This window comes from Lepeophtheirus salmonis, chromosome 1, assembly GCF_016086655.4.
Source record: "Lepeophtheirus salmonis chromosome 1, UVic_Lsal_1.4, whole genome shotgun sequence".
NCBI lineage: Eukaryota > Metazoa > Arthropoda > Copepoda > Siphonostomatoida > Caligidae > Lepeophtheirus > Lepeophtheirus salmonis.
In genome coordinates this window covers 19,645,648-19,670,417 of record NC_052131.2, presented here as the reverse complement: position 1 = coordinate 19,670,417, position 24,770 = coordinate 19,645,648, and the positions used below count along the sequence as shown (strand labels likewise).

Here is a 24,770-nt window from a genome sequence, read left to right as displayed (position 1 = left end):
TGAATTTGTTTCTTTCTTATGGAATTTTGTATTGACCAATCATTTTACCGGTGTCCAGGAAGCTTGTCGTTGGAAATTTTCCCTTTTGAAGATTTGCCGTAGGATTACTCACAATGTGCAAAACTTGCGTTACCTTAAATTGCTATGCAAAAGTCTTAAATAATAAAGTTTTAAGACATTTTATTGAGAATTTCTAGATCACTTTACAGACATTTGATTAAAATATCTAAATCCTGATATGATATTACTGATCCGAGAAGGTTATTTAGTGTGTATTAAAGTAGTTATTTATTTAAATTAATTTGTAAAATGTTTTCCTACATCCATTAAAGACGGGCATGCATTGATCTACGATACAGTCCTGAAGCATGTTATAACATCAAAGAATTTACCTTCTAATTCATCCCTTATTTAAATATCATTTGGTAAATGTAAATGGCGTATGCAATTTTTTTTCTCTTGGGAGAGTTTACCTATCAATTAAAATAGTGAATTTTGTTATGGTTATTACAGTACAGTCAATAGTACATTATAGTATTTTATGCTGACAGCATGAAATACTTTACCTCTCTTACTAAAAATGGATAACATATTTTGTCGTTAGATATCAATATTTCTGGTTTTTTTCTTCAAATTAGTGTTTTGAACATTAATGATCGAATTATAAATATGTTATTACAATAATTGAATAATAGTTCCATGGTTAGGAAGAATTGGCTAACTGCCAAATAATTTTAGTCCTTTTTCTGTTTATTTTTGGAGTAAGGGTTGTGAGATATAACCAATGTAGCAACCTTGTTCATTAATATTCATCTTGACCTTATTATTTCTTTGCGTGCAAAAAGTTTCTTGTAGCCAACCTAATTTGGAAAAATAAATGATCACGTGGCCATCGTTTCGCTACTATAGCTTTGCAATAGATGAATGTCTTACATTGTTATAGAAGATTACAATATTCTAGTATCGTTAAATAACAATATTGTTTAGTATAAAGTCTGGGCGAAATAATAATGCAGTAATGGTTTAACAAACAATACTAAATATTTGAGTTTTGTAGTGCTGTCGCTGAATGATATTTTAATGTCTCTGAGTCAATCGTTCTCAAATTTTATCGGTTTGAGTACAATTACAATACTATGGACATTTTCTGGGGCACTTTATATAGAATAGGACTAATTCCAAATAAATTTCCTAATATGTAGTTAATATTTTTTTACAAATCCTTTAAATAATTTTCATTAAATAATTTTCAATAAATAAGTCAAGAAATGTTGAAATGTTCTCTTTGGATAATCATTATTTTTTTTTTTTTTTTTTTACATAATACATAATGTATTTCAAAACGATTAAATCTTCTCAAAATACTTGGCTATGTTTTTACTACAAATTAGGATGTATTTTTTTTGCAAATTTTGATTACGTAGTCATATGGTAAGAAAATAACTTGGATATCAAAATGTATTTACTCACAATGTCATTATGTATAAATCTTATTTATTTTTTAAGTAAAATTTGTCTTTTGGCCGATGCATAAATAACTCTTGGGAATGCCCGGTACTACTGCTAGTAGAATTATGATGTCATATTTGGGAGAATTGCTAAATAACAAGCGGTTTTGACCCTTTTTTTCTGTTTCTTTTGGGAAGAAGGGTTGCTTGTTATAATAAAGGTAACAACGTACTACAAGATGAATTTAAATTAAAAACTTTATATATATATATATATTCATAAGTTAGACAAATGTCCATCAAAAGGATTTTATGCAAGATTAGAAACAATGCTATATTTAAATCTTTATTTCCTAAATATAAAATGTTTTCCTCTTTTCAAAATTTGATTGAGATACACGCAACCTAACAATCACATTGTTAGGCTAGTGCCGTTTTTGCATTGCCATAATCAAAATCATAAAAAGTTGAAAAACAACGCACCCTAAAAAAGTTGAAAAGAAAACCTACTATAATATACATATGCCTATATGTACAGTTATTAAATAATGCATTACTAATTATTATTATTTACTTTTATAGGTTATCCAACACTGAATGGTTCTGTTTTTATGATGAATGTCTCGACAAATTTAAATTATTCGCCCTCTCTGGTGGATTTGAATGATGAGAATAATATCCTCACGGATGATTCTAATAAAACAAACATCAATTAGAAGCATCCAAACATTAAGATCTTCTATATAATTACATATTTATAGCATATTGCACACTTATTCGATCCATATATCCTTGTAATAATATATATATATATGTACATTTATGTTTGATAGAAAAATATATAATTGTTTTGTTTTTGTAGAAAATTATGAATTTCGTTTAAGTAACAATATAATTATAGTTTTATTTGATAAATTCATTCTTATTGTCTGATGAGCCGAACCAAAAAATTGAATAGACTCTCGGTAGTGCTCAAAAAACTCTGCCGAAAATCAAATTGAGTTTTGTATTTCAAATTTTTCCAAAGTTATGGTCGATTATGCAATTCGTACGTTTTGTGATTTTTGACATCAAAAATTTAATGACCTCTCACTGACACCATATATCATCTTTGTACCTAGGTTGATCAAAATCGATAGGTAACTTTTGGCGTAATCCTGGTAAATAACAAACAAACTAACAGGGGTAATAATATAAGGTAATAAAGAACTTACATCCCCTATGATATATTTTTTATACACCATCAATGAAAATATCTATGTGAATTTACATAAACCAATTCCTAAAAAGAATATGAAGAAAAGAAACAATGTCCGTCAACAAAAACAATATAGGATGATTTTTCTGATGGTAAACTAAAAATTTATTCTGTTTTTGCCCTACGATTTTCATGTCGTCTAACTTTGTTCCAATAAGATTGCGTTTGACATGTCACTATAAATACCAAAAATTACAAAGTAGTTTTTTTTGGTCATCTGTCTTTTTGTATTGTCCTTCTCTTCTAATCCGGTTTCTAAATATTTATTGGTTGATTTTTAAATAGCTATTGATAAATTGTGAGCAATTCCTAAGAATTTGTTCTTATTAAATAAAAATTAGGAAGAATTGGGTATTTACTAGAGGTAATTGATTGGACTCGAGACTTGACTGGATCACAGAGTCAATGAATCAAGATTAAATTGGACTCTAAAGCAAAGACTTCTAATTTCACTTGAATAAAAAGTCATTTCAATTGATTCACTTGGAATTAAGTACATTTTAAATTATTTTTACATTTCTGAGAATTTGAACTGGACTTTATTAAAAACATTAAAGGACTCAAATTAAGATCGATGAAAATATTCAAAGATTGCGATTTGCAGTAGAAGGACTTTTTTCCACCTCTTATAACTATTAATTGATGGTATACTTTCTTTTAATGTTACAATAATGGGTCGGTTGGAGTTGCACTGATTTTTATATGTAAACATAAATTACAATTGCCTTAAAATCTGACATTATCTTCTTTCTGTTTTTTAGGCAAAATTGATATTAAGGTATAGAAATAATGACTTGTTAAATGTTTTCGACACTATTTTCATTTGATGTTTGGCATATCAACACTTAGTCCCATTGATATCTGCAGAAGACTCAACCCTCTGATCATGTGTGGTTGATCCCAGGTGATTTCTAGAGAATGAACTATAAAATACTTTATGTATATGTATGGATTTCACAAAAAGTTCCCTCAGTTAGATGGAGTAATTGTAATAATATAATGTTAACTAATACTTAACAAGTACAATTAAAGAAACATTAAAAAAAAAAAAGATTTAACTCTTAAAGCTCAGTGATTTATAGTCATATACTTAGATAAAACAGTTTCACACAACAAACACTGAGTAATTGTAAAATACAAAATGGAGATTAGATTTATTCCACTCTGTGAGGCAAATGTTAAAAAAAAAGAATAAATATATATTTTGTATAATCATGGATAAAGTTTTTGCAAGTGTTTCAGTAATATTGTATCATTTTCTGAAATACATTAGTGTTATTCAATAGACCGTCATATAGTGGTACTTGTAAATATTAAACGGGGGTATACAATTTAAAAATATCGGTATTTTTTTTCCGAACCGGTAGTTTATGGGATATTACGTTATAAAAAATTGGACGGACAATGTCAGAAAGCCACAAATTTCTTAAAGGTCTTATACAAAACAAAAATAGCCCAATTGTTGAGCTCATCCTTACATCCAAGAAAAGAAATAATAAAACCCCTTTAAGTGTATTTGAATTGCCTCTAACGACACTTTTGTTTCATAATTTTAGTCGAAAAAGTATCGAAAAGTAATCATATAACGATATTTATTTTTTACCGGAACCGCTACCAAAATATTGGTATTGTGAAAACGCGAATATACAAAAGCACGATCATTCTTCTTATAATAGAACATTTATCTTAGTTCTCTACAAAGGAACTCTAGAAAAAAGGGGGCACATCTTAAATAGAAAACTTTATTCAACATATTTATAACGCATATATCCCTTAATCTGATAGATTTTTATAGAAGATATTTGTATATTCAGACAAAGTTCATTGTATTTATTATTCAAAGAGTTATACATAATGTAAAGCACTCATGTTATCAAGTTTCAAAATTATCACAATTATTTAAATTTTACATAAAATTTATAGATTGCATTTTACATCAAATCTCTGTCAAAATTAAACTTAACTTACCAACTTGTAGAAAACACCAAGTAAAGAAATTAGTGAGTTTCATATAAAAATAGGACGGACCCAGATTTTCTCTGATTCGGGTCGGTTGAGATATTTAGACGTGAATATTCTACTAAATTTTGGGTACCTGAACTTTTGGAACCAAATCTGAAACCAAAATTGGTATGGTACTTGTTTCGAATTTTATGAGCATTTTACACAAAGTTTAGATCTAAATAAAATAGGATCTGGGTTACAGTTATATTTTTACTGATTACTGATTCCGACACAATGAATAACTCAGTGTTTTACCATTAAAACATAACTGTTTGTTATTATTAGAATTATTCTGATAATCAGAGCTTAAGTGTTGGTAAATAAAATGCCCGACTCTTACTCTAACACACAAATTTTAATAATATACTTTATAGCTTATATAAGTAATATATAATTATTTGATTCTAGAGACAATAAGTATTGATCTAATTTATAGTTATAGGTAGTTATTAGATATATGTGTTAAATAATTATGCCAGATATTAAGAAAATATTTGAAATATAAGATATTTAACTCAATAAACAACAAACAAAAAGGATCAAAATCTATCTACTTTTAAAACATTCATAAGTTCTGAACATAATTTATGCACAACAATGCTCACCACCTCTCACTGCAACGTTACTCTTTACTCTGGTGACATTAAATATTCGCAAGATTAAGTAACGAACTAGCATGACTAGTGGCTATGCTCTACTAAATATACCCAATTAAGACTTTAGAGATGTTCGAGAATTATGATTGTATAAACTGTTTGAAATTTGCACGTTTGAAATTTGTAAAATAAACTTAAGATAAGTTAACTTTCAAGTAAATTAGTAATAATTTATTAGTACTTAATACCTATAATTTATAACCATTTACAAAAAACTTTACGAACACATAATGTAAGCCTTATATTTTAGTTACCTTTCATTTACATAAATTAAAATAATGTTTGGTGCCAGTGGCAGTACAAATTTTCTTACTCCTGTATCTGACTCCACCGAAAAAGGCACCAACTTCGACTCCACCTCTCTGTTTATAATAAGATGGGACACGTTGTTACTTCTATTGTATCTCGTAATTTGTAACAGCTCCTCCAAAAAGAAATAGAAAAAAGGCTCAAAATCTGTTGGTAGTTAGTTAAATCTTTTAATAATGGAATTACTATTCAATAATACTTGATAATTGTTCAAGCCTTAATAAAAACTAATTCGTATGCAAGCAATCAATGTTGAGAATACTGATTTGAAAATAAGAAAAAGTAACGTCGACTGCCGATAACCAAATACAGTGTACATTTAGATATGCTACGTTCTATAAAGATAGAGAGCTTTTTTTAATAACAATTTAAAAACTAAGTATTACTATAATCTTTTTAAGGTCCAAAATATCCCTCAGATCCGGCTCCAAGAACGTTGGAATTATGCTCTTTCCTCATGTTATGCGGATTTGTCAATCCATAAGTCGTTTTCCGAATGAATTATTCATTATTTCTAATGATAATAAATAATAGAAAAGTGATTATCTTTACTTGTATTCGAGTTGTTGCAGTGTTTGTATATTTTTGTTTTCTTAATAAAATAATTTTATCACCTATTGTGGATCTGCTTGGAAGTCAGGATATAGTGACATTTTGTAGATGTTTTGAGGTATGATTCCATCATTTTTTGGCAGAAAACAACCTTTAATGTATTATATAGTAATAAACATTAAAAAAATGTATAAAAATGATTCAATGGAAACATCAATTTTGACCCAAAATAAAGAATATCGACGTATAACCCTCATTTATTTATACATACATTAAGCAGAATGGATTTAAGGGGAAATCGTTTAAGGTAAAATATCCTGAGGGAAAATAGTTTAAGGCAAAAGTACCCCTACTTTTATTGAGTCAATTTTAGTTATTCAGAATAGATATGAATTTCAAAAACATGATATTGTTTGATTTAAGATCATTTGAGTATCAAAAAACTAATGGAATGAGTTAGGTGTTTTTTGGAGTTTTAGGAAATTGGTTTAGAAAATATCACTCCCCTTCCATAGATATCACTATAAAACAAAGGAGAAAAGGATACAAGATCTTTTAGGCAGTGTTTGACACATGTTCTTTAAAATGCATTTTAAAAAGTCAAATTGAAAAAAAGAAATTATACAATTTTTTTTTTTAAGTTGAAGTCATTTTAATAAAAAATGTTCCAAATATAACACTAATTTTCTTTCTTTTTTTTTGATGATTTTTTCAATTGCAATGCAACAAAAGAGTTTTTATTTCAAACTTTGTTGTATTTGTAATTTTAATTAATAGAAATTTATGTTAAAACAAAATATCTATAGAACTTATTCAAGAAGGAGAGACATTGTTAAATTAAAATAAAATACGAGGCTCTAAAAGTTGAAATCATTCCATAATACATAAATTTAATTTTTTTTAAATGGATAGGAAAGTATGGAAATAAAAAAGTACCTACTTATAATGGGTAAAGTAGCAAACAATGCTATATAAACTCCCTCACAATGATACTCCACCAACTTACAAGGAATTATTGTATACTTTACTCTAATATCTTATTACTGCCTTCAACGTTAATTTTGGGCACTTTAATTATATGTTGTCAATTATAAAAGAGTTTTCTACTCTTAAAACAATTACCATTCAAAAGTTGGGATGAATTACATAGTTGGCAAAATGCCAATTATCTTCTTTCTTATAATTTTTGGGAAAAAGTTTGAAATGTACAAATAGAGATCAATGGACAGGATATTTAAAAAAATGACTAAATATCATGCATGTTTAAGCTAAATATGAAATTAAAATACTAAATTCCTTCATAACTGAAATAGGCGGAGTTTGCACTTTTCCTGAATTAAATATATATTTTGTGCGTGAATTTCTTACAGCGATATTAATTTCAGCGAAATTTTCATATAATAAGCATTAAAAGATTAATGAGATACTTATTATGCATGATAAATAACTAGAGTCAATTTTCAAATCATACGTGAGAAGTCTAACAGGATCACCGACGCTCTTGTCACATTTTGTCCCAACTTCGTAGATTTCTATGAAAGGAAGAATTAAAAAACTAACTTAATTTGATAACGTTCAAGCTCTTTAATCGATGGATCTTGGCAGGGTAATCTGAAAAAAAGATTTCCGATTATTCTCGTTGTGATTGTCGTAAACCTTCTTCTTTTTTTTTTGTTTAATAATGACGCTCATCTTATAATGTGTATTATATGAAAATGTTACTGAAATTAACCTCTCATAATAAAACAACGTGAGTTCAATGGATTAGTCACACAGGATAAATTATTCCCCTGAATTTGTGTTGGTTCGTAACCCGGGCGTTCCTACAGAAGGAAATTTACTTATGTATATGGACTACAAAGAAAATTCTTAGGTCAGATAGAGTAAATATAATAATATAACATTTACTTATAGTTAATCAATACAATGTAACTCCAATTAAAGGAACATTAAAAAAAATTGCATAAAGAAATGCAACTAAATATATCACCGTTGAAACTAAAGTTGCTATTTAGAAACTCACTCTAAAGAATCTCACTTCATATAACATATCATAGAGTTGCATAAACTATTATCTGCTGATATTTAAAAAATAAAACAAAAGTGGTAACTTTGAAAATTTGAAAAATGTTTTAGAGGAGTGCAGCTTAGCTCTCACGATGTTTCATTAGATTAGCTATGAGCAACTGGGAGAGCAAGGAAATAAACACAAATTACAAAGCAAATTTGCTCTTAATGTTATATGTTTGTATTTTATTGATTTTAGATGCTAATATTTTTAGTTTAGATATATGAAATTTGATTTTTGTTCACCCTTGATCTGGTGAAGAGATTGTAAACTGTAGTGTTTCATTATATTTTTGTGAATGTATCTTCTCCAGAAATTTTTATATAATTCTAATTATTATAAATTATTTGCTGTCTAAATCAAGGTAAAATAATGACCTAGTTAAAAATGCTTACGATTTGAGAAACTGGCAATGTACTTATTTCATCGTCATTATGTCTTGCCAACAAAAACAGTAGCTTACTTTCAATAATACAGGCAATTTGAATGACAAGTTTAGAGAGAAGGTCATCTAAAAGTATGTATGTTACCAGGATACAAAATCTTTCGTTGCTTTGTTTTGTTTCCCATCAATTCTTCCAAAAACACTGTTCACGTGAACAAACAGTTTTGAATGAATAAATATATGAATTCTGAAAAGAATAACAATTGGGTGGTAAAATATTTCTTCTTAGCTTTAAGCATTTATTGTATTGTATTGTGTGCTACCAAAAATATATTAAACTAGAAGGTTCACTTGGTAGATAGCAAACATACAACAAAAATCATTTGTCCTAAAAATTAACAACTAATTGTTGGATATACAGGTAAAGATGATGTTGGTTTCATATTTTGAGTATTCTCTTTTAATGTACAATATTTTATTATTAGAACACAGTTCCATTATAACCCTTTATCAGAGTATTATTTTCTTTCCTCCCGTCCCCTTCTTCGTCTTCATTCCTCTCTTAAGTTCCTCAAGGTGCACCCGTGCTCTTGGTCCCCTAATCACTTCTGCAACGAGTATACAATATTAATTATATCTATTTATCCAGATATTGTTATAAGCAACAGTAATGGAACTAATTTAAGTAATGGATCTTACTATGTTTTGTTTCACCATAGCCTCACAAAATGTCATTTAAGTTATGCATCTCAATTTGTCAAACGTTGGTGTTGATTTAGCACTTTGTGTCACCTTTATCTCTCAAAATTTAGTTACCTACATCATACTGTTAACATATATGAACTTCCCACAAATTTTCCTCAAAATAAACTAGTAACTTTATTTGTATGTTTAAAAAACAAAAAAATAAACGTTGTCACCCTGACAATTTGAAAAATGTTTGGGAGAAGAACAGCTTAGGTTTTATGACGTTTCATTAAATTGTATACCAGCAGCTATTAGAGGAAGGAAATAAACACTAACCCTACTCTCTATCTAGCAATGATATAGGGAGGAATTACAGCAATGTTGCTCCTCAATTCTACTCCGAGTCCAATATGAGCTTGCGCATATAACTCCACAACAAAGTCCCGCAGAGTTACTTTTTGTCTACTTGGCGCTAGAAATTATTTGATACGTATTGTTTTCTCTTCATGTTTAAAAAAATAATGACGTAAGCTTTGGTAAATAATTTTTTGGAATGGTAACCATTCCAAAAAGAGTGCAATCTTCAAATTTCATATTTTTTAACCTCTAAGCAGAGCTGTAGAACTCTAGTATGGATTTAAGTAATTTTTCCATTACAAAGCATAATCTTTCTCATCAATACGTTACTACGTAAAAACATGCAATAAATAATCTTACTTTTGACAAACATATTAAATAAAAACACTACCGGTATGAAAAAAACCTCATATTGAAAGCAAATTACTCCATATCTTGAGTGATGTTGCAAAATAATGTTTGTATTATTTTTTTATAATTTCCACAACTTTTTCACATTTTGAGGGAATCCTTCATGTTTCTTTACTTTTGCTTTTGGAACTTTTACGTTCTCTTTTAACTCTGATCTTGTTTCATCACAACCATCCAATCTATCATATCACATTGGATTTTTGTTGATATTGAAACTGAGCACTTTGAAAAATTCTACAAGGGTACGTTTAACAGTCAGTGGATTCACACTAAAAAATGTGGTTTTTTCAATGAGTTCTTCAATTTTTATTTGAGCTACTTTTCTTTTTCCACAAATCAAGTTAACTAGGTTGATCGGTTTAACTTGATTCATTATCATTGAACTATTTGTCGTATCATGAGATATTATTCTTGTCCCCCCTAGAATTTCCCGTCCACACCTTATTATAGACTCAAAAAAGGTTTTGGTTGCTTCTTTGTGTAATAAGATCTTGTGCAGACGTCTGGTAGATATAATTATTTGAAATTAATGCTTTTTTCTATTCAGAGCTGCTGTAATCGAGTCTGGACGCATACTTGGTAAGGACTTGGAATTGATTTGAATTCAGTATAGTTAGCCATTAAAAATGCAAAAAATGAATTTTTTGCATTTAACTTGAACACGACAAACAAAAGAAAATTTTACGCATTATCCTTTTTTATACAAATAAAAACTATATGATATGAATGAAGTCGTTTTAACTAATCAATTAACAAAAAAAATGTATTTATCATCTTATACAAATTTTAAAAAGCAAGGAATTTGTTTTGTTGTTTATGCTGTTCTCATACGAGAACAATTAGTAATGAGCTTACTATGAAATATTATTCAAATATTATAAGTACGCTTTAATGCAGAGACATTTCAGTTTGAAAAAAGAACTGTAGGGTTTTTTTTTTTTTTTGTAGAAAGTAAATTAAACATTGAGATTTTATATTGTAAAACTATATTATACTGAAATGATTATACATTTTGTCGTCTTTAAATGACATAATATAATATTGATATTAAAAAAAAACTAATTAAAAAAGAAAAGAAAATCAATCTGCATGATGTTTCTAAAATACTTTTTAATTAAAAATTAATGTCATCATTTTAAATATTTTTTTGTTGGTCGAAAGTAAATTTTTGGCCATAAGGCATTTATGTTAGAATTTACAAATGGTATGTGTTGGGGGGGGGAAGAATTCACTTGTTGTCTAATTAATATGAATATTTTCCCTCTAGGATTGATGTACTTACTATTTATTGTATCTGTTGATGCTTTATTTCTGCAAATATGATTCTGATTCGTCTTAAATATTGTACTGTCCTAGAGTTTTGTGTTTATTACCTGATATTGAATTTTGTTTAATTTTGCACTGGAGGTAGTACGGGTCGGTTAAAAGATAAATTTTGCAGCGGTTATATATTATTCAAATCTTAATATAATAAGAAATAAGAGACCAACAATAAAAACCAACAAAAACAGTCCTCTTGTTTTACACAAACTACTGCAATATTTCATGAATATGAATAAATTATAATTTATTTTATCAAAAATATTTATATGATTTACATCAGGTAGAACTATATACAGTGCACCATGTATACACGTTCGATGCTATACCACACATGCCTGCAAGATTTCATTAATACGACTAGATTGTTATTTCTTAGTACCAAATATGTTTATGATATACATCATGGAGCACTATATTCAGTGCACCCGGTGAATTGTTTTCATATGTTCAGATAGTCATACATACAGAAAAACAAAATTTCATTATCTATACAAATTTAATTTTCTTACAATTTTATATTGATTCATAACTTTTATTTATATTCTTTATGGATTTGTGTGGAATGTGAATCTTTTTTTAGATTTGCAGATAGAACATTTATTTTAAATTAAATGTTGTTTTTTTTTGCAATAAAGCAAATATTTTAATAGTTCATTTGAAGATATCACCATGCATTTTTTATCTTGATATTACATACTACAGAGTGGTCCTGATAAAATGGGGGAAATCTTTAAAGCCTTATAAGGAACAAAATAGACCCTTAATTTTTTTATTAATTGAAAGCTATATTAGTTAGTGAAATATTTATTATTGCTTGCCATAGATACATAAAATAAAATTTTACAAATATAAGGCAACGAACACGACCACACAACAGAGTATTTGTGCTACTACGGCAGATTCTAAAACCTAGTTTACATCAAAAAAAAATTCAATACTATGTTTTTTTATTTTTTTACATTTCATAAATTTTAAAATACGAAAGTCTTCGTTTTCCTTATTCATTGCTTGATGTTTCTCGTAAGATAGGGCGGGGCATCTATTGGTGAGATGGTCTCCACTTTACAGTTCTCCCATGCAGACATTACACTTTGAGCTTATGTATTTCTACTTACTTAAATAGGCTAGAATAGGGCCATGTCCAGTGTAGGCTTGTACAATGAGTCTCAATTTTTCTCTGCCGAGCTTCATACATTTCGACTTCGGCTTATTAAGAATAGTATGCGTATGTTTCATACTTTGATCTTTTTTATATCGGTCACACCAATATTGACAGAAGAAGTCATGAATTACCTGCTTTATGTAGCTTAGAGGTGTCCCAATAGTAAACTGGTTTTGGCTCTCAGTACCCCTCTTTGCAATATGGTCGGCAAATTCATTTCCTGTAATGTTAGAATGTCCTTTACATCATTCTAGATGTATATTTTTCTCACTCATTCCTTTAATGATGGTTTCTTTACATTTTAAAATTTCTTTACTAGTAGTAAGTGGATTAAAGATATCAGCAATTGCTGATTGGGAGTTCAGTGTGATTATTACATTCTTCAGTGTTTTTTCGTACTTGAGAAGAGCTTTTACACCTTGTGTTATGGCAAAAATCTCTGCTTGAAACACAGAAGCCTCTTTATTCAATGAAGCCATTGAATGAAAAATTGATGCATTACCTTTGGTGATGGTCATTCATCCCCAGTGTTTCCGTCTTCATCTTTAGACCCGTCTATATAGATGATCGGCTCAGGATTTTTAATCTGACTATTATCTATCCAATGTATTACTTCGTTGATCCATTCCGTCTTGTAAAAGTATTTTATCACTATGGAGCCAATGCCCACGACATTTTGGAAGATTACTAATTCCATCCCAGGTATCACGTAAGAAATGCTTCGTTCTTCATATTGATTTCGTAGCCTGTTTCTTAATGTATAGGTCAAGAGGAGCAATACCCAAAACTGCCTCCATTTGTGATGTTGGTGACAATCAAAATGTATGAGTCATTGCTAGAGTGCTTTCCTTTGAATTGTGTATAACATTGTCCTCGCACTTTTCTTGGTAGTGATTGTATGTCCCCATACTAGACACCCATAGGAGGTAGTAGATCAAACGTCGACGAACAAAATGTTGACCGACAAAATGTCCAATGGACAAATTGTTGAATGGATAAAACTTCGAATGCACAAAACGTCGACCGATAGAATGTCAACCCGAAAATATTACATTTCAAATTACGAAAAACTGTTTCTACGACATTTCCCTCCAGATATTTCTAGCCCAAGATATTTACCCCCCTACATAAACTAACAGTAAAGACCCCTCACAAACATAAATTTATACCTCGAAATTTGGAGCTATTTCGGGTAGCACCGTGCCTCAAAATAAAATGAAATCCGAAACAGTCTCAAATTTTGGGGGCCCTTTTTGGTTTTAAATGGAATTGGACTAAATTTAAAAGTGGCAGTGGGCTTCATCCCATTTTGGGACCAGGATGTACCCGATAACAGTTAAAAGATTCGGGGGGTACAAATTGCTTGTGATGTGCTCTTAGTGATTGCTCAAATAGCGGCGGTGGGTTTCATCCTATTTTGGGACACGGCAGTGACTGAAAACACCCCCAACATGTATGAGGGGATTGGGAAGGCTCCTTGCTGGTATTTTATGGTGCTGCTGGCTTATGTTTCATGCGGAAAATGTCGGAATGGGATATATTGCAACACCATTTTGAGTAGCTCTTTATTTTGTATATAAGGTCCACCTTCTGAAAGTAGACGTTTTGTCTGGTCGACGTTTTGGCTGGTCGACGTTTAGTCTATTCGACATTTTGTTTATTTACGTTTTGTCGGTCGACGTTCCGTAGCTTCATGTTTTTCCCCCGCATCCCCATAGGAGATGGTACATACAAGCTTCATACAACCAGATAACCATGTTTGAGGTCAGTCTCCATTTTTTTCCTATGATTGCCTTGGCCATAGTCTATATCCGAGAACATTTTGAGGTGTTTTTTTTCAAATGCTCTGTCCAAGTGAGCCCTTGATCAAAAGTCACACCTATGTACATCCTATTTGTCGTATATTCCATCCCTTTGCCATCCATTTCTAATAGTGGAAAGTATTTTGATCTAAGTTTATAAGCTTTCGAAAAGACTATAGCGTTTGATTTTGATGGGTTAAAGGTAAGACCATTTTCTTTGTCCCATTTAATAACAGTATTGATTGCCCATTGCATTTGAAAGCTATATGTAAAAACAGTCAATTGTTTATTATAAGATCCGCCTTTCTTGATAACCTCAGCCATATGGCACCGAAAGGTTTGACAGAACCGGTTGCCCTCGTACAGATCCAGCTTTGTCATTATAGTGGTTCTTTTTATGCAATTTTAATTTACATTCCCCCTATGGCTGGAGTTGCCCAGGGAAGAAATTAAACCGTCTAAAGGATTTCTTGGCCACAAAATGTCCTCACTTTAGGTTGACAAAAATGTTAGTCCTCAAAATCTCAGACCTGAACCCATGCAATTTCTATATCTGGGCTTCCAGGGACGTATGGCCCTGGTTTTAAATAATATTTGTACACACGTAAAAACATGATTTTTTTTGTCGAAATCGTTCCTAAATTTCTTGAAAACTATTTAATATTTCTTGATGCCTACATTTTCGATTTTGAGAGTTTAAAAAAATTATGAGGGTGCTTTTGAATAAATGGATATGTTATGTCCAATGTTTCAATCTTCTTATTGACAAAAAAAAAAAAAAAAAAAAAAAAAATGTTTGATCTACAATAAGTCGGCAGTAACTTATGGTCTGCAAAATGCTAATAAAATTAAAAGTGTATAAATGTATTATTAGTAAATGATCTTCAAGTTTCAATAAAAAATATTTAAGAGCAAATTTTTTCTATATGCTTATGTTTGTATTTTTGCTATTAAATTAGTTACTTTTGTTTACAGGAATTCATTCTATTAAATAGAATGAATTCAAATTTACATTTTGAAAAAATTAGTTTTGTACAACTATGCACATATGTTAGTTAAATCTAATCTGCTATAGTGCATTAATAGTTAATAGTTCAACACATTGAAATGTCAAATTATATATTCCTCAAAAAATATTATTGGTTTAATCTTTCTTAAATTCTAACGCAAACTACATTTTTTAAGCTATTGGAAACTTTCCTTCATTATGAGGAGAGTTAAAATATTTATTAAATGCAATTTTTTTTTTAAACTATAATTTCTCATAAATATATAGTAAGTATATATTTGTTTGTTTAGTCAAATTTTGGCGGGTTTGAGTGAAAACATCTCCAAGTAATGAGACAAACTCAAAAAGTCTTAAAACTGTCACAGGTTACATCCCTCCAAATAATGTTGATTTCTCCAATAACTTTCTCATTGACTTCTTTAAAAAGGGATACGCATAATTTATATTTAGGAACAACTATCGGATACGAAGTTTGAACCATTTTTATGAATATTTAGAGGTTACTCAAGGGCCCTAAATTTTTGAAATGTTATATTTTTGAACTGAATCATACCTGATTTGGTTTTAATAGCAACATTATTATTACATCTTTTTAGTAAAAGTTTAGCTGAATAAAATTAATATCAAAGTTTTTATTCTTTATTATGAGCACTTAGTATTTACCTGTATATAAGAACAGTAATAGTATTTTAACAAAATGTAGACTTTTGCCCAACTGTCTGTTTGTTAGCGTATTACAGTAAAATATATATATATATATATTATAATATATACTAGTACATATATTTTTTACTTAAGTATACAAAAAAGTGTTAATTTTTATCACTTTTATCACATATAACCTATTTTGAAAAAAATAGGTTATATAGCCAAATATTATCTAAAGTAACACTTAAATAAATTCTGATATCGAAGCTTTTTTTTTTAGTTCAATTTATAGAGGCAAACATTTATTTAAGAATATCTATGTTTTTATTAATTATAATCATCTCATAAATTTAAAGATGTCGTCTCGTGCATGTATTTTAGCTTTTGACTAATACTCATTAAGCTTACGAATTTTGGAGTAGTTAAGTTACAATACAACATATTCATTGATATCTTTAGTTTAAATGAGAATGCATGTATATATAGAGTTGTATAGAATATGTCCTTAACGCAAAGGGAAAAAAATTCCTAGTTGGCAATATGAAAAGATTTTATTATTTTCCAAATTTGATCATTATTATCTAATTTTTTAGAATAAAACAACAAAGTAACCAGGAAGGTTCATGAAAGACAAAAAGTAACAATGATTATTTTTTGGGGAGTTATGAGTACAAATCCTTGTTGGACATATAAAATAAAATAAATAAGGTCCAGATTATACTTTGGAAGGCTTGGATTTAGGAATTCTTGTTTTGAAAAAATCCTAAAATTTAAATTTTTGCAAAAAGAAAGAATTCAAAAATACATATCTATTATCAAAAAAATAATTTTTATTGTTAAAAAATTTCAAAATCTTGAGCAGTTTACTATTTAAAAATTCACTTTCAAAACTTACATTTTTTTGAAAACATTTCAAATGTTCAATTTTTTTTTAAATTACAAAAATCTATAACTTTGCAAAAAAAAAAAAAAAAATGTCGAAAAAAAAAATATAAAAATCTAAAGCTATTATAAAAAAATTAAATTTTTCGGAAAAAAATCAAATATTTCATTATAAATTGACTCTAGTTTCCTTTTTTCTTCTTCATCCTCCCCTAAATATATTCCTTATTTAATGGAAACATACTCTAGGATTTTTGATTTAGATATATATTCAGTGTTAATAATACCCATTTAATATATTGTGATGTTTTATCTTGCGTAACTTGTATCTTAGGTTTTATGTATACTATTCATAATGTATCTATCTCTATAACAACTATATTCCCATCTCACACAACGAATTTATACAATTATAAATTTATTTAAAACTATTGTCCTTTTTTCCTCTTGGTTAATGTATGTACAAAAATTAAATATCGATCTGAATTTTTTTTACAAAAATAAATAAATAAATATCAAATATTAAATTTTCTAGTAAAACGCAAAAATTCCTACTCCAGCCCATCCCCTATGGGCATACCTGATCTGTAAATGAATCAAACTAAGATTGTATGTGCGTCTATTTACCTATCGATACCTTAATTTTGACTTTGCACTTAATATTTTAGATCTGCGTGACTACTTGATCTAAAAATACCAATGTAGCAACGAGCATGTATAATGGTGTATAAAATAGTATTCAAAAATGCTGAAAATAAAAATATATGTTAAACGTTGGATGATTTGTTAATAGTAAAAAGGGAATATAAATTATGCGGTATGTGAACTTGACTTTAAATCAATCTGGATTACTTTAAGGTGAATATTTGAAAATACAAGAATGCTTTATTAAAAGTAGGGACTATTCCGTTTAATAAAATATAATGAAAAACTTTCAACAATCAAATGCAAAGGGTGTCAGATGTCACGCCTAAAAGAGTGTCGAGGAGATCAGGAAAGGCGTAGGGTGCTCCCGGCGTCTTGTTTATAAAATTTAATAAATAGTGGCTTCAGGTCAGGGCCTTGAAAGATCTCTTGTCATAGGTTAACGGCAGAACACCGATATCCTGGAGGACACGGCACAGCGATCATCAGAAGTCCAGCCAAGTCGATGTGCCAGCATTTAAAGGCTCTCAATGTTAGTTGTCGGACTTGTGAGGATGTATGTGAAGGATTTGAGAAAGGCCTCTTAAGTACGACGATAGAGAGGCCTTCAATTGTTACCTTTGTTATAGTATAATGGTATAACTTGCCACCTTCCTTCCTAGACTGTTCCCCCCTCGACTAGGATAAAATATTTTTCATAGACATAAAAAAGAACCATTTTTCAAATGGAATATAAAATAAATGTGGGTAACACAGGCGTTGAAACACTTTTTGCTATTGTTCAACAAATAACTCCTAGCATTATGTTGTATGCACAATTGTAACTAATAAATTTGTGAATTTAATAGATTTTAATGATACAAAGCATTAATAAACTAATTGCAGTTGATTCAAATTGTCAGTGTAATAATAAAATGAGGTTTTATAAGATGGACAATTTACAATTTGTATAAATATACATATGTGTCCTGTCAAAAAAAAACGCAACCTACGATAATTTTTCTCAAGATTGAGTGTACAAGATTACATTTGTACTCTTCAACGAGCTATCCTCAAATTATATTGACGAATTATTCTTATCAACCGTTTTGGTGTGTTTCTTGTATTTAAAATGTATACTCATACCAATAAAATAATGATAAATTGACAGATTTTATTCGTCTTTTATCTCAAAGAAAGGGTATTAACTATATCTAAACTTCTAAGTCATCTTCACTCATCTTGCAGATTTGAATACAAGGTTTATAATTGACGCTAATAAGTCTGCATGTACGTATATACGATGTATTAGAATAAATTGGATTTTTTCTCTTTTTCATTAATTTATTCAAGATTGCTTTTATGTTGACGTATCTCATATACTAAAGGAAACAATAAATGCAAGGATGAACTACATCCATGCCTTTGGAATGTAGTATGGAGTCAACTAATAAGAATAACAACATAACCTTTACATAGCCATTACTATTTTAAAGATAATTTATTTGGTTTCCCTGTTGAATTCCTTCAATGCACTTATTTAAGCAAATATTCCCTTATTTTAAAGCCTGTATGATAGAATTAGGAATTTTACCGGAGAAAAATTGCCCAACATAGAAATTACCTGTATTTGATTCATAATTTAAAAATGTGTAAGATTCTAAATACTACAACTTTAGAATATCAAAGCATAGCTCAATATACAGGTTGGTCCAGATAAATTGGGAAAATATTTAAGGGGTTATGTGGAATTAGATCTACTTCTCTTCTTCTCCGCAGATTTCCTTTACAAAAATGATAAGAAAACTTTTTTAAACATTTCTAAGTAAGGAATAAAAGAAAAAAGTATTTAGATTCTGTTAGTCTTAGAAATAAAGCAGAATGCATATATGCAACAAATAACCGCAGTGTTCCTACAAAACAAACATTCAATATGATTTATTACAATTTTCACAGCGGCAATTCGATAAAAATAAATAAGTATACATAAATACACATACATATTTTTCAAGATAAAAACTTTAATATTAATATTACATATAGGCTGAAAAGTCCCGGGCTTAACAAAGAAAACCCGTTTTTTTTTGTTCAAAATTGGCTTTACTCATCTATGTAATCTTTCTCAAAAACAATACAACCATTTTAACGCCGCTCTAACATTTAAATGCCACTTTTATAAAACGCTTTACCTTTTGTCTCAAAACATTCCATACTTTCAGGGATAACCTCTTCATTGGAGCGAAATTTCTTACCGGCTATTATTTTTTAAGTATGCGAACAGCCCGTAGTAGCTAAGAACCAAATCTGAAAAGTAAGGTGGATGTGGAAGCAATTCAAAGGTCAATTCATGTGTTTTTGCCATTTTTTTGATTGACTGGTAAAACGGTGCATTATCCTAGTGAAACAAAACTTTCTTGTTGTTCAAATGGGATTGTTTCTCAATGATTTTGTCCTTCAAATGCTCTAATAATGCTAGATAATATTCACTGTTGATATTATTTTCCTCCTCAATGTAGTCTATGAATATTATAACATATGCATCCCAAAAGACCAAAGCCATAAACTTTTCAACTAATTGTAGTGCCTTCGGGCGCTTTGGACAAGATTTAACAGTTGCTGTCCTCTGAGATGATGATTGTTTTGATTACGGACAAATTGATGGATATATGTTTCCTCTTTTGTAACGTACAGACGAAATCATTCTAGTTTATTACGTTTAAACATGCCCTAACACTACTCAGAATCATGAATACATTTGTGTTTTTGGACAACGGTGAGGAAACGCAGCACCCACTTTGAACATAACTGTTTACATGGACATATGATCATACAATATAAGGAAACACGTTCTTCGGATATCTTTACGCTGTCAGCTAACTCACGCAATTTGACTTTCTGATCATTTAAACATAAATGTTTTCTGTTGTTACCACCTCAAATGTGTATCTATGACTACTTTTGAAATCATCAAGCCAACATTTAATTGTTGGTTCTCATACATCAGATTCCCCATAACACTTTTAAAACTATTACTTAGCTTGAGGGATATCTTTCACAATAAAAAAGTAGTGCAAAATTAAAACACAGAATTGCTTTTGATCGATTGTTTTGGAAATAACAAAAGTAGAGTCATACTTAGTAAATCACTAACTAAAGAACAGATTGTCGTGATATCTTGACAGCTGTCTTTTGAAGGTTGGTAATATCTAAAACTGAGGTCAATTTAAAGAATAGTTGTAAATGAAAATTGGTTGTTGGAGTTTTTTGCTGATAGGGGCAAGGGCTTCTAAAATAAAGGCATTATGAAATTGGGTTCTTGTTGGCAACAAGTTATCAAGCATAACAGAGCATACTTGGCTTCAATCAGACAATTTTAAAACTTCTTAAAAAGCATTGAAGAGAAGCGAGAAATACGAAAATATTTTTTCCGAACCTATTATTTAATGTAACACGATTTTTCGTTCAAATGGTTTTTAATAAAAACCTATGCGAAATGAAAGACAATTTTTAATTTTCTTTTTTCTTGTACAACAGGGCTAATCAATAATTTAATTTGATAGTGAGTGAAAATGAAATTATTGAAATCAATAAAATATATACTATATGCATACGTCGATTGAACAAACAGATACTAAAATTTAATCGAAGGCATAGAATGAAGCACAAATTTATTTATCACGCAAACATAAAATAAATATTTTAGAAAAAACTGAATTTTAGAGTTAATTTATGAAAGCGATCTCTTTTTTAATGAAGTTCCACAGGGAAGATATCTTAGTCTGAGGAAGCATGTTTCGGATACAAAATATGATGAGCCTATGTAATGGCTGACTGAATTATATTTTCCTTTTTTCCAGAGTAAAAGGCTAAAACATCATATTTTTTATGAATTTCTAATAAATTTGTATAATTTAATATAATTCGCCTATGGTGCAAATAACGGAATCGACTCGACCTCAAAAATGGGAGCAGGTCTCGATGATATTCACCTTAGACAGATTCCCCAATTTCTCCTGAATCCTGGCCTTCATCTCTGATTTTGTATTTCAGGAGGTTCTTTTGGTGTGCTCCACACAAAGACACCTATAAAAGGAGTTTTACTCCTTTTATAGGTGTCCCCTGTAAGAGAGAAGAAACAAACAAAGAGCTCCGATTGATGGTCGAACCCTCCTGTTGCCTATTTCCCCCTTTTTTTTAAATGAAGCTTTCAAATAAAAAGATACTAAGGCAAAATTCAATCTTTGTGCTTTTATCGTCTTATGTTATTCTTTTTAAATAAGATAATGCGCTCAACCACAAGTCAAATAATGCTTTATTTCTAAATTTATCATTATGAATAAAGATCTTGATATTTTATTAATTGAAAAGAGACCAGAATCATGGATTTTTATTTGGAATCATTATGCAATTATTTAAAATCAAATATGGTCATTAAAAAAAATACTTTCTTTAAACAACAGGGGTGGAAAAGATAGAACATGGAGGCTTGCTCTAATGAGCCATTTTCTGTCTTTGGATGCAAGCATTATGTTTTTTTAGACATAAAATTAAAAGTTTTAACTTTTTGAAATCCAAATTGTTCTCTCTGCCTTCCTAAAAAGTTTCATGCCTTTTTTACTGAAGATAATGACAGAAGAGGTCTTCTGAAACTAGTCAAGAAGAAAGTTAATAATATTATTTTTATAAAGGGTTGCTCCTGTATGAGTGGTTTAAATAAAATATGTATGACAATCCATTTTTCCGTAATTAATGCATATGGACCAAATGAACTGTCGGCTCCTTTCTTCCAATCTATCATCAATATTCAAAAGAAAACCCGTTTTCCTTTATATTGATTGGAGACTTGAACGTTGATCTTGACGGGTTGATAAATCAATATCCATATTCAAAAGTCTTGGGTCAGCTATGTGTGAGGTTTAATTTGATGGACATCTTAAAAAAGTACTTTCCAAAAGAGAAAGTATCTTGGCAAAGAAACAAAGAGAATTCTCCGATTTACCTGGCGTTGATGTCTTACAAACTAAACAAAACTGCAATGAGCAATAAATTCAGAATTTCATCATGAAAATATTTAAAGCTATCAAGGCCCAGATGGAGTTTTTGGAGAGTTTTTTTACTATTTACCCAGATGAAATTATGCCTTTTTGGATAGAATAGGGGGTACGTTGAAAAAGATGAATAGAGTACCCGGATCAGGTACGAAAGGAAGATTAGCTTAGATTCCTACAAAAAGGAGATGTAACGGACATCAAACACTGGAGGCCTATTATCGTATTGATTGCCTCTCACATAATTTTATTGAGATTTTTGGCTGTGCAAAGGAGCACATATTAAATAAAAATATTGGAATGACTCAGAAAGGCTTCTTGAAGAAAAGGAAATTTCTGAAGTTTCACGAAACATCCAAGGAGCTATCGAATCAGTCAGTACTTGAAAAAAATATGAGACTTCTCTCCAAAGAGTTTTTTATCCTGTGCATAATTTTTTGCGTAATGGTTAATTTACTATTTAGTTAAATAGAGTAGAAAGTGAACCAATTTATCTGAAAAAAAAGCTGCAGACAAGGCTGCTCGACAGCGCTTCTTTTATTTATTGCATCCATATAAGAATTAATTATACATATTTTTAAAAAGGACGGCAGGTTTTGCGGTTATTTTAATGACAAACTGCATCTGATCGATGCTTATGCAGTTGATGTCACTTTAACAATATAAACTAATTCAGAGCCACAGCTTCTTAAAATGATCAATTTCCTGCTGGACTTCTTCCAACAGAATGTGAAAAATATGGTTTTAAACTCAAATGGCATAAGACCTCCTCTAGGTCCTTGGAAGCCAAAAGAGAATAAAAAAGTAAGAAGATGTCAAGTCAAAGATAAAATTTGAGCTTTTGAATCTGATTTGGGGGAGTCAAGGTGCTTATATTTTGAATTGGCATTCTATAAATTTACCAAAACTTCTCTAGGTGGATAAATTTGTGTCTTCAGAGAAGAATTGATCTTCATAACGCACAATTATTTCTTTTAGTTATATAAAAAACAACTGATTCACCTCAATTTTCCATGAGGGTGATGAAAGATGAACAAGGTTGGCTTAAAAAGCTATTTCACGAATGCTGTTCAACCCCCTAAAAAGGCCTAAATCACTCATTGGAGGATGAATTGCACTTCTAGTGAAATAATTCCGAAAATATATAATTTAGATTTTTATCGATATGTCCAGGAAACTGGACGTTGAATGGAAGAGACAGGTTTTTTCCAGCGAGTTCTACAACAGACTCATGATTGGTACTGACCCCACCAACGAGAAAAATTGCTGCATTGAAAGTTACAGTATCAGGTACTTCTTTATACATGCTTCCAATCAAGGTTACTATTTTATCTAACGGATCACTCGAGAAAATAACATTTTCATGGGGTGATTTTCATTGTGTTTTACTGTAGGGAACACCAACGTATGAGTCAAACACCACCATAGATATAATTCGTATACGTAAAGGGACTAGATGAGCAAGAATCTAAATTCACAAAAGCACTGCTTTTGTTTGGGCTTTCAAAAAAGAAAGGATCCGTGGGAAAGACGAAGGCGTTGAAATTAGCGTTATTTAATTATAATGCTCCTATTGCCAGCAAAATTACAAAATATTAGCCCTTAGCTGCTGAAGAGATAAGAGCTGTTATCATCTCAGCTGTTGCATCGTATGCTGCCTTCTCTCTAATGGTTCCAGGCAACTCTGAATCTGGATGGAAATATAGAGGCAATAATGTTAGGTATATTCCCCTTCGATGTTCGCAAAATAGTTAGACTCTTTAAAATAGATTGTAAGATCTTACAAAGCATTTATAAAAATTTATTCTTACTTTAGAGACTGTTTGTACTTTTAATGGTGGGTTGCTTCTTATATTATTTTTTATCCTTTTTTGGTTTTTGTAATATGTTTAGTTTAGTATGTGTGGTCTAAATTATGTATGTTGAGGGATTTTGTTTAGTTGTTTTTGATCAGTAATTTGTGTATTGGGTATAGTTGGGTTTTTTATATGGAAAGGGATAATTATAAACTAAAATGTTTATTTATGTGATCTTTTTACATGATCATGCTTCCTTCATATATTTCTTATGTAATTTGTGCATATAAATTGAAAACCTTAATAATTAAAAAAAATACCACTCACTCCCGTTTGTGTGG

At 29.8% G+C, this 24,770-nt stretch overlaps 1 protein-coding gene across 5 annotated transcripts in view; it reads left to right on the top strand.

Annotated features, from left to right (window-relative positions):
* LOC121115278 (uncharacterized) overlaps positions 1-2,317 on the top strand; it is a 467,901-nt gene extending 465,584 nt beyond the window's left edge. For 3 of the 5 annotated variants that reach the window (XM_071889000.1, XM_071888997.1, XM_071888993.1), the window contains one exon: positions 2,031-2,317. In XM_071889000.1, the coding sequence (XP_071745101.1) occupies positions 2,031-2,164 (134 nt within the window). In that variant the 3' untranslated portion in view covers positions 2,165-2,317. The remainder of the gene's footprint in view (positions 1-2,030) is intronic. The other 2 variants (XR_011780488.1, XR_005864927.2) reach the window with 2 other exon arrangements.
* Positions 2,318-24,770: the final 22,453 nt, after the last annotated feature.